The following is a 12,078-nucleotide window of genomic DNA, read 5'->3' as shown; positions in this document are numbered from 1 at the left end:
AGAGATTTAAATTTCCTGCAGTCCCATCCATTTCTCCAATATTAATACTGGAAATTCAAGCAGAAAATAAACAGGCAAAAAACCCGAAAGTTTAAAATTGGTGCCCCCCCACCGCGGTCAGTTCGCCAAACACACAACACGCAATCTCAAACAACCAGTAAATTCACTTATCTGGCATCTACTAATTCCCATAGGTGCCAGATACTGGAGGTTTTACTGTACATTTTTAAAATTCAATTTGCTTTACACTCCTCAATCCCTCTGAACCAATGGTTCTCTGCCATTTCCAGAAGATTTTCTAGTTCTTTTTTGGTTAAGATGACAAAATATTTAACCTTTGTTATTTCCTTTGTCCACCGACTTATCTTAGTCAGTAAGGAACCAACTTTAGCTGCGCTTTGTTATTTAAATGAGCCTGCAATGCAAGCAATTCAACTAATCTCAGTCTAATCATGTCATTCATGAAAAGGAGAAAGTCAGATTAATTATTCTGAAGTTTTAAATAAATACATTTAAATTTAGCTTGGGAGTTTGAGACAAATTCCAAAAAAAATTTTAAAAAATCAAGAGATAGAAACATTGAAAGAGGTGTGCACAACTCAGTACCACAGGGAACAGAGCATTGACAAACCTGGGAGACGTACGCTTCAGTTTACACTGGAATCAAAACTAGATGGGACTTTAGTTCAATGAAAAACCAGTTCATCTCTCACGCGAAAAGCTCTGCCTAAATCCCACAAGATTTATTGCTTTAATTATAACTCCAGATCAATGACCAATTTGACTTGAAAATAATTTATGAAATATTGAGATAGGTTTTCTAGTAAAGATGGTCACTAACCTTATCATTGGTACTTAAATACTCCCTTTACATTCTCATTGATTCAATCTTCAGAGTAATGGCTCATGCATCTGCATGCATTTGTATCCAGCATTTTAAGAAAGATAAATCAGATAAAGGGAACCAAATTACAGCCAGCCACCACATCTATTCTATTTTCCTACTGCCTCAAAAATATTCCACTAAATGGGTGAGGAAATTTGGAAAAAGTCACGAGTTCAACAACCTTGAATGAGGCAATCACAGTCTCCATCGTCAAAGCTACGGTCTTTGCAGTTTCCCCATTGCTCACCACAAAATGCTTCAGTATCAAGTTAACTGCAGAACATCAAGGTGCTGCAGCAATGGCAATCTGTGGTAACTCTGGTATTGATGTCAAGACAAGAATCATCTGGCCTCAACACAACTGTCCCCAACACGAATTATTAAAAACTTCAGCTTGGAAAATAACCAATGAGTACAATATTGTGTCTGATCTGCATGGGCTGACAATTTTTGGAAGATGTCAAAATATGTTCATGGGAGTTATCACTAGTAATTCTAAAATAATGGACAGAGGTGAATGTCACAGCTTTTATGCAAATAGATGAATTCTGCAGATTGTTCGAAAGCTGCTGAAATGTTGTGTGTATTTAACCAAGGCATATTGATCTACAGCTGGGTAGGATTGTCTCTGTCATGGTGGAGCAGCACTATATATTATGTTGCACAGAAGAATTTACAGATGTTTCATATCTGTTAAATCTCTTACTCCCTATTCATTTCCCTCAAATGAAATAAACAAATGTGCCTCTTAAGAGCGTCCAGAATGGAATTTATTTATATATATGTAAATTAAAAAAAATAAAAATCACACAACTGTTTTTCTTCCAATCTAATTTGGGATAATTAAAATCACCAATGTTGATCATTTTAATAATTTAATACCAACATAAACATCCACAATAACGAAGAGCTAAAATTAACTAAATTGAACCTAAAAGCCAGTGAGCACAAATGTTGATCTCTCAGCCCAATGAACCTCTGAGTTGCTAAACTATTCTTTGCCTCTCATGGATTAAATCAACATGTCTCAACTTCCATAGCTGTGGTTGCATTATTTCTAAGCTCTTTTTAAAAAAATTTTCACACTATGAACCATATCAATCAAAATACACAAACATTTCCCTCTTTTTACACAGTGGCATTTTCTCCCCTTTTTTCCCCCCCTTCCCTCCCTCCTTCCTACCCCCCTCCAAACCCATTAAACATCAAACATATACAATAAAACCACTAAACAATGTCATCACACAATGAAACTAAACAAGAAAATTGTGATATCTACTTTTACACACTGGGTCAGTTCATTTCGTCTTCTTCTCATTCTATCATTTTAGGGGGTGGAGGTCCGCGGTAGCCCCTCTCTGTTGTGTTCCATGTACGCTTCCAAAATTTGTTCAAATAATGTGACTTTATTTTTTAAATTATATGTTGTTTTTTCCAATGGAATACATTTATTAATTTCTATGTACCATTGCTGTACTCTCAGGCTTTCTTCCGATTTCTAGGTTGACATTATACATTTTTTTGCTACAGCTAAGGCTATCATAATAAATCTTTTTTGCATTTCATCCAGTTTAAGGCCTAATTCTTTACCTCTTAGAAGAAAGATCTCTGGATTTTTTGGTTTGTTGCTTTTTGTGATTTTATTTAATACCCGATTTAGATCTTACCAAAATTTTTTCACTTTCTCACATGCCCAAATTGCATGTACTGTTGTTCCCGTTTTCTTCTTACAGCGAAAACATCTATCTGATAATGTTGGATCCCATTTATTTAACTTTTGGGGCATGATATATAGACTGTGTAACTAATTATACTGTATCATGCGTAACCTCGTATTTATTATATTTTTTATAGTTCCAGAGCATAACTTTTCCCATATTTCATTTTTTATCTTTACGTTTAAATCTTTTTCCCACTTTTGTTTGGGTTTATAGCTTATTTCATCATTTTCCTTATCTTGCAGCTTGATGTACATGTTTGTTATAAATCTTTTAATTATCATTGTGTCTGTAATCACATATTCAAAGCTGCTTCCTTCTGGTAATCTCAGCCTGCTTCCCAATTTGCACTTTAAGTAGGTTTTCAGTTGGTGTGTTTCTTTACAAACTTGTTATTTTCAGTCTATGTATCTGTGTGGCTGCAGCAAGCAAGGATTTAAGTCTATCTGTACGCTGTATATGACAATCAACTCACCTTGAACATATTACTGCATTAATAACATTTATTAAATAAAATGTTGCTTTGAAAGCACTGCCTCGGAGGAGTCACGTGATGGAGTAGTGGCCGGACAGTGAACTCCAGCCCTCTCCAGAAAAGTCGGGAAAAACAAAGGAAAACACAAAGGCACAGAAATAAAACTTACAGAAAAGTGAGTATAAAGGTGGAAAGAAGATGGCGACAAAAAAAGAAAAATCAAAATCAACGGTAAGAAGAGAGGAAGAGAAGACAACGGAGGAAAAAGGTGAAGGCCTTACCTGTCCGAAGAGGCCCGCTGCAGAGAGAGAAACCCGCTCCCTCAGGTCGGTAAATAATGGACTACAAAAATGGCTCGCTGAGCCGGGTAAAAGTGCGCAACCGCGCATGCGCGATGCGCATGAAAAAAAACACACCGACGGGAGGGGGGACCAGCTGGGGAGTCGATCTCCACAGCCGGCAACGACAGCTGCAGAACACCTGCAGCAAGAAGAGACCACAGAAGACAATAGAAACAAGAAAGAAGAGAAGGAAAGGGCAACAAAGAAACAACAGATGGCCAACCCAGAGGAAGAAGAAGAGGAAGAGGAAGAGTACAGTGAAATAGAAGAAGAAAAGAAAGGCAAGATAAAGGTTGTACTTTCTCTTATTAAAGGATACATGGAGTCATTTAAAGAATGGCAAACACAGGAATTTAATGATTTAAGAAAAAGAATAAACAACACAGAAGAGAAAATGAATAAAATAGATATGACCTTAACAGAAATGGGAAAGAAAATGGACAAGATGGAAGAGCGGGCAGTAGCAGCAGAAATGGAGGTAGAAGACTTAAAAAAGAAATTGGAGGAATCTAATAAAAAAAACTAAAGAGACACAAGAACTACTAGCTCAAAAAATAGACATAATGGAAAATTATAACATAAAGATAGTGGGCCTTAAGGAAGATGAAGAAGGCAAGAATATGAGGGAGTTTATAAAAGAGTGGATCCCTAAGACCCTAGGATGTCCAGAACTACAGCAAGAAATGGAAATAGAAAGGGCACATAGAGCATTGGCCTCTAAACCACAACCACAACAAAAACCAAGATCTATTGTAGTAAAATTCCTAAGATATACTACAAGAGAAAAGGTACTGGAGAAGACAATGGAAAAAGTAAGAGAGGGCAACAAACCACTGGAGTATAAAGGGCAAAAAATCTTCATTTATCCAGATATAAGTTTTGAACTCCTAAAGAAAAGAGTTCAATACAGCAAAGGCGATTTTATGGAAGAAAGGGTATAAATTTATACTAAAGCATCCAGCGGTATTGAAAATATTTATTCCAGGACAACAAAACAGATTATTCTCGGATCCAGAAGAAGCACGAAAATTTGCAGAACAATTACAAAAATAGACTGAGGGAGGAAGACGGGTAATGAGAGTTAAAATGATCACGATTGATATGTATGTGGGTAAAGACAAAAATAGACTGAGGGATGAAGACGGGTAATGAGAGTAAAAATGATCACGATTGATATGTATGCGGGTAAAGAGGTATAAGAGTGAATAGAGACAATGTGCATACGTGAATGTATCTGTACTTAGAGGAAAATATAGATAGTATAGACAAGAATTAATAAGGGAAGGTAATGGAATAGAGAGAATAAGGAGGGAATTAAAAGAGTGACCTTTGTGACATATGAAAAGTGAAATCTTTTCTGGGGGGGGCTGGGTGGGGGGAAATAGCGGTCACTGCAAAATCAGTTGACGCTTGCGAGTGGATTCGCAAATCCAAATGGAGAGGGGAGATGTGGTTGTCCGACAAGGGATAAAGGACAACTCAGGAGGGGAAGGGGAGATTGGGGATAAAGAAGATAGAAATAGGAGAATAAGGAAAATGTTGGATGTTGTAGGAATGTTGTCTTATAAAGAGTTGAAAATAAGAAAACAGAAATGGAAAAGGAGGAAAGGTAATGATGGAAAAACGGAAAGAGAAGATAAACAAAATATAAAATGGCTACGCTGAACTATATGACTTTAAATATTAATGGAATACATAACCAAATTAAAAGGAAGAAACTACTAAATTTAAATGAATAAATGTATTCCATTAGAAAAAATAACATATAGGTTAAGAAATAATATTGAAATATTCGAACAAGTATGGGAGCCTTACATTAAATACAATAGCGAAAACCTACCGGGGACAAACATTACCTAAGTTGATGGAAGGAGAAGGAAAGAAAAGAATGGACTCAGTAGAATTTCTGGTGTATTTTTGTTGAATGACAACATTGTCTGACTGGCTTAATGCAACCTAGATTGTATACCTAAAATGGATGAGAGGGGTGGGGGGGTGGCTTGGGAGGAGGGAGGGGGGGGGAGAAAAAGTCACTGTATATGTGTGAAAAAGAAATAGTGTATATCATGGCTAATGTGATTTATGGTGTGAAAAATAAAAAATTAAAAAAATTAAAAAAAAACTTTGGTAGTTGGTAATTTGTTTTTTACCTTTCTACATGAATCTTCTTCCAAATGTTGAGCAGATGGTGCAGTACTGGTGAACTTCTATGTTGCACCAGCTTTTCATCCCACTCAAAGTATATGTTCCAGTACCTTCTCCTCTATTTTATCAAGCTCTAACCTGGTCCAATCTGGTTTTTCCCTTGTTTGATAAAATCTGATAGGTACTTTAATTATACTGCTCTATAATAATTTCTAAAGTTTGGTAGCTGCAAACCACCTTGTTTGTACCATTCTGTTAATTTATCTAGCGCTATCCTCGGTTTCCTCCCTTTCCATAAGAATTTCCTTATTATTCTCTTTAGTTCATTGAAGAATTTCTCTGTTAAGGGAATTGGTAACGATTGAAATAGGTATTGTATCCTTGGGAAGATATTCATTTTAATGCAATTTATCCTCCCTATCAATGTTAGTGGCAATTCTTTCCAATGTTCTAAGTCAGCCTCTAATTCTTCATTAATGGCTGATAATTTAATTTGTATAGGTGGCCTAAATTATTATCTAATCTAATACCTAGGTATCAAATTGCTTGTGTTTGCCATTTAAATGGTGATTCTTTTTTAAAATCTGTGTAATCCTCATTACTCATCGGCATCGCTTCACTTTTATTTGCGTTGATCTTGTACCCCAATACTTCTCCATATTCCTTCAATTTCTTATGTAGTTCTTTTATTGATATTTCTGGTTCTGTTAAGTATACTATGATGTCATCGGCAAATAAACTGATTTTATATTCCTTCTCCTTTATTTTTATCCCTTTTATTTTATTTTCTGTTCTCATCAGTTCTGCCAGTGGTTCTATTTCTAAAGCGAACAGTGAGGGAGATAGTGGGCATCCCTGTCTAGTTGACCTACTTAATTTAAATTGGTTCAATACATATCCATTTACTGTCACCTTCGCCAATGGTCCCTGATATAATGCTTTAATCCAATTAATATATTTTTCTGGTAGGTTGAACCTCTGTAATACTTTGAATAAATAATTCCATTCTACCCTCTCAAAGGCTTTCTCTGCGTCTAAAGCAACAGCCACTGTTGGTATCTTATTTCCTTGTATTGCATGGATTAAGTTAATGAACTTACAGACATCGTCCGTTGTTCGTCTTTTCTCAATAAATCCAGTTTGATCTTGTTTTACTATTTTTGGTACACAGTCGGCCAATCTGTTTGCTAATAGTTTTGTTATTATCTTATATTCTGAATTAACTGGAGACAATGGTCTATATGATGCTGGTTTTAGTGGATCTTTCCCCGTCTTTGGTATTACTATAATTATTGGTGTTTTACATGAACCTGGCAAGTTTTGTGTTTCTTCTATCTGGTTCATTACTTCCAGGAGAGGAGGAATTAATAACTCTTTAAATGTATTATCGAATTCTATTGGGAGTCCATCCTCTCCAAGCGTTTTATTGTTCGGTAGCTTTTTTAATAATCCTGTATTTCCTCTATTTCAAATGGTTTTATCAATTTGTTTTGCTCCTCTTGCAATTTTGGTAGTTCAATTTTAGCTAAAAACTCATCTATTTTGTCTTCTTTCCCTTCGTTCTCAGTTCAGTATAATTGTTCATAGAAATCCTTAAAAATTTTCATTGATCTCTGTTGGGTTATATGTAATTTGTTTGTCCTTTTTCCTTGATGCCAATACAGTTCTTTTAGCTTGTTCTGTTTTAAGTTGCCAGGCTAGTATTTTGTGCGTTTTTTCTCCTAGCTCTTCTCCACCTTATACATTTGTAATGTTTCATATTTTATTTTTTTGTCCGCCAATTCTCCTCCTTTTGTTGCATCGTCCCTTGTTGCTAGTTCTTTTTCTGTATTTACTATTTCCCTTTCCAACTGTTCTATTTCCCGATTGTAATCCTTTTTCATCTTAGTTACATAACTTATTATCTGCCCTCTAACGTAGGTTTTCATTGCATCCCATAATATAAACTGATTCCTTATTTATTTTAATTTGGCACTCAATAAATTCTCTAAATTCCTGTCTTTTAAGTAGCATGGAGTTTAATCTCCATCTATATGTTCTTGGTGAGATGTCCTCCAGTTCTATTGCTAATAACAGGGGTGAATGATCAGATAACAATCTAGCTTTATATTCCATTTTCCTCACTCTCCCTTGGATATGGGCTGACAACAGGAACAGTTCAATCCTTAAGTAAGCTTTATGTCTACTCGAATAATACGAGTATTCCTTCTCCTTTGGGTGTTGCCTCCTCCATATATCCAAAAGTTGCATTTTCTGCATTGATTTAACCATAAATTTGGTTTTTGTCCAGTTTTATCCACCTTTGGGTCCAAATTAAGGTTAAAATCCCCTCCTATCAATATATTCCCCTGCGTATCTACAATTTTCAAAAAAATATCTTGCATAAACTTTTGATCCTCTTCATTAGGTGCACATATATTGACCAAATTCCAGAATTCTGAATATATCTGACACTTTATCATTACATATCACCCTGCTGTATCTATTATTTCCTCCTCTATTTTGATTGGTACATTTTTATTGATTAGAAACTTCTGGCTTTTGAATTATATGATGCTGCCGTTACGTGGCCTACCCAGTGTCTCCTTAATTTATTATGTTCCACTTCAGTTAGATGCGTTTCCTGCACAAATGCTATATTTTTTCTTTTTTCAGTAAATTTAATAGCATCTTCCTTTTGATTTGGTTATATATTCCATTAATATTTATAGTGATATAGTTCAACATGGTCATCTCGTACTCTGTTTACACCTCATTTCTGCTTCCTCACCACCACCTTTCCCCTTTTCCCCATTTTCATCTCTCAGTTTTCCTTTTTTGAACTCAATGTATGACAACACTTCTAAAACATAAAATATAAAATACTTCAATAACTCCCACATCTAAAATTCCCTTAACCCCAAGTGTCCTCCCCTCTCTGAGTCGCCCCTTGTCCCTTGCTGGGCAACCACAACTCCCCTCTCCATTCGGATTGTGAACCCGTTCGCAAGCATCAACTGATTTTGTAGTGACTGTTATTCTCTCCCACCCAACCCCCTCCAGAAAACATATCTTCTTATTTAAACACCCTCTTTTCTTCTCGTTTTCCCCCCTCGTTTTCCCCCCTCTCCCTTACTTCCTTTTTCTTTCCCTTCTTTAGTTCTTACTTATACATTATTTTTACATCTTTATATGTAGTTTGTCGTCATTCTTCATTCTTGTTACATTTCTTCATCTCTCTTTCTGTCCTGCAGGCGTTCTGCAAATTCTCGTGCTTTTTCCGGATCTGAGAACAGTCTGTTTTGCTCCCCTGGGATAACTATTTTAAGCATAACTGGACATCTCAAAATAAATTTATAGCCTTTTTTCCATAGGATCGATTTTGTTGTGTTAAACTCCTTCCTCTTCTTTAGGAGTTCAAAACTTATGTCTGGGTAAAAAAAAATTTTGACCCTTGTATTCCAATGGTTTTTTGTCTTGTCTAATTTTATTCCTTGCCCTCTCCAATATATTTTCTCTTGTCGTGTATCTCAGAAATTCTACTAAAATGGATCTTGGTTTTTGTTGTGACTGTGGTTTCGGGGCTAGTGTTCTGTGTCCCCTTTATTTCCATTCCTTCCTGTATTTCTGGCATTCCAGGACTTTTGGGATCCATTCTTTTATAAATTCTTTCATATTTGTGCCTTCTTCATCTTCCTTTAGGCCCACTATCTTTATGTTGTTTCGCCTACTATAGTTTTCCATTATATCCATCTTCTGAGCTAACAACTCTTGTGATTCTTTAACTTTTTTGTCACGGTCTTCCAATTTTCTTGAGTCATTCACTTCCATTTCTACAGCCATTACACGTTCTTCCACATTTTCTAATCTTTTCCCTATTTCTGTTATCACCAGCTCTATTCTATTCACTTTTTCTTCTGTAGTTTTCATTTTTCTTTTCATTTCACTAAATTCTAGTGTCAACCATTCTTTTAATGCTTTCATTTGTTCTTGAAATTTTTTTTAAAATCTATGTACTGTTCATTCATTTTACCTTCTATTCCTCTATGCACAACTTGGTGTTCTTCTGTGTCTGCTCTTGGGTTTGTGTCTTATACTTCTCTTCCTTGTATCTGTGTCTCTTCTGACTTTCTTGTTGAGCTGCTTGCCTCAGTTTGTTGGGTTTTTTTTTTCATAGCTTCTTATTGTTGGTCCTCTTCTTCTGGGTTAGTTACCTGTTGGGCCTCTTGTTGCTGTTTTTTTTTTCTTATCACTCCCTTCCCGTTGCTTTCCTCTTCTTCCAGCTGAGAGCCCTACTGTCGGGCATCTCTCAGCTGGTCGTGCTGTGTAGGTTCACTCCACCTTCCTGTTGGTGCTTTACTTTAACTTGTTGTGCTCATTGCGCACTTCTGTTTGGCTCAGTGTGCCATTTTTGCAGTCCTGTGGTCGGGAGGTCGCGACCCTGCAGGGTCTCCACTAACCTCGGGGAGCAGGCTCCTCTGGCCACGGCGGGTCCCAGCCTCTTCATGCAGGTAAGGCCTTCTCCTTTCTCTTCCGGCGTCTTTCCTTCTTTTTTTCCCTCTTGTTTTTGGTTTTTCCTTCTTAGGTGCCATTTTCTTTCTTTTCTCCACACCTTTATCCTTTATTTGTTGTGTTTTGTGTTTCTTGAGCTTTGCGTTTTCTTTCACTTCATTTCTTCTTTTCTGGAGAGGGCTGGTATTTTCCTACCGGCCACTACTCGATCACGTGACTCCCATTATTTCTAAGCTCTTGAAGCCCAAGTGAATCTACTTACTCCCACGCGAAGGGTGAAAATTCACCAGTTATCCTTCTTCAGTAGTAAGTTATGCTGGACTAGCATGCAAAAAGCACCATTCACAAGGCTAATGAATGAATCGACGATTCCTTGCCAAGTGCCATGTCATTTTAGTGACAGCATCATCCAGTGCAGCACTGAAAGACTATCACTCTTCAACGCTCCGCAGTGCATTAAATTGAATTCCTGCCTTCCTATTGAGGCAACTACTAAAGACCCCGATGTAATATGTGAAAAGGATTTGGAATGTTCTCCCATAAATCAACAGACTAAGCAGTCATTTATCTCACAGTTGTGACCTCCAAAACATTTGATAATAGCAATGAAGCAATAGAGAGTGCAGTATTTTGTGAAACTAAAAAGGATGTACAGGATGCTAATGCAGTGCAAATTCTTTCCTTTAGAAAGAAAAATGGTACAATGTACACAATTGCCTTTTAGATAGTAAAAATCTTTCACTATCAAGGGAATAACCCCAGTGCAGATCAGACACCATCTGTCACTTAAGCAGCTAATTTATCCAATTTCTGGAGTCTGCCAAAATTGACAGAGTTACACTTAATTAACAAAACTGGAGACAACTCATGACCCAATGCAATAACAACCTCTTTAAACTCTTATAATCCATGAGATGATGAACTATTTGCCTGCTTCTACTCTGAGCCACTTTAACATTGCCTGTAATAGCACATCTTTAAAGCCAGAACACTGAAATTGAACGTCAATGTAATCATTTTTTTCCAATTTTATTATCAGATATTGTTTATAATCTTAGAGATAAATTTAATCAAAAAATTGATACCTTTGCATTTATTCCCTCTTTGAAAAATGACACATTCTTCAGTCTACCTGCCTTACTTATCTAATCAAATAAAAAAATAATTGCAACTTCAAAGTTCCGTGGCTTTTGTTCCCAGAATTCAGGTACCTTCAATCAACCTATGTGAAGAGCCAATAATTTTGGATTACTTGGGAGAACAGGCTGTAGTTTTAACAGAGGTCATCTCACTCAGTAAACTCGGCTAAATATCTGGAATTTGTCCTCCTTCTGCAAAGACTAGTGGGCCTTTATTTCAAAAGGCATTTATGCCAATTCCCTGGTGGTTTTGGGTCCATGTTTAATTGTCCATTAACCCCATCACCATACATCACGTTAATGATATAGCACGTGTGGAAAAGTTCATCCAAATTGGCACATGAAGAAAAATCCAGTTAGATATTCTTTCTTTCTTTAAAACAAGAAGCAGGGAGGAAAAATTAACCAGTGTGTATGTACACACAATTCTAAATTTAACTTTAAAGGGGAAACAAATTGGTTTCCAAGAAATATCAATATGCAGCTACACCCAATGTGGAGAGTATGCTGGTCCATCTGTTTTAATTACAATTAACAGGAGAAAGTACAGGAAAGAGAGGGAGGAAAGAAAGAAAGCGCTAATCATTGTGTACATGAAGCTGGTTTACTCTTGATCATAAAATGACAAAATACATATGCCAAAAATTTAACTACCTACAAGTCCGATGATCCAAAATTGGATTCTCTGAAATCCTCATTTATTCAAAAATTTTTTAAAAATTTCAGATAAATGAGGATATTTGAAACAAATCAGAAATCCTCATTTAACCGAAATTTTGATGGAAACTAACTGACATCACAGGTCGAAAAAAATTCACTTGACTTGAAATTAGAATGACGATAATCCTCGTTTCAGGTAACTCCCTCCCCTCTCTTTCCATTT

General features: G+C 36.3%; 1 protein-coding gene across 2 annotated transcripts in view; it reads right to left on the bottom strand.

The window, feature by feature from the left end:
• The window catches only part of atad3 (ATPase family AAA domain containing 3), a 69,679-nt gene that overhangs the window by 3,084 nt on the left and 54,517 nt on the right, over positions 1-12,078 (bottom strand). The window contains exon 16 of one of the 2 annotated variants that reach the window (XM_069918795.1): positions 11,154-11,278. The exons of the other annotated variant lie outside the window; for it this stretch is intronic. Within the exon in view, the coding sequence (XP_069774896.1) occupies positions 11,270-11,278 (9 nt within the window). The 3' untranslated portion in view covers positions 11,154-11,269. Of the gene's footprint in view, positions 1-11,153; positions 11,279-12,078 lie in introns of those variants that run through there. 2 annotated transcript variants of the gene reach the window in all.

This window comes from Narcine bancroftii, chromosome 2 (assembly GCF_036971445.1).
Source record: "Narcine bancroftii isolate sNarBan1 chromosome 2, sNarBan1.hap1, whole genome shotgun sequence".
Lineage (NCBI taxonomy): Eukaryota > Metazoa > Chordata > Chondrichthyes > Torpediniformes > Narcinidae > Narcine > Narcine bancroftii.
Note: the sequence above shows the minus strand (reverse complement) of the source record. Positions and strands in the feature narration are given on the sequence as shown.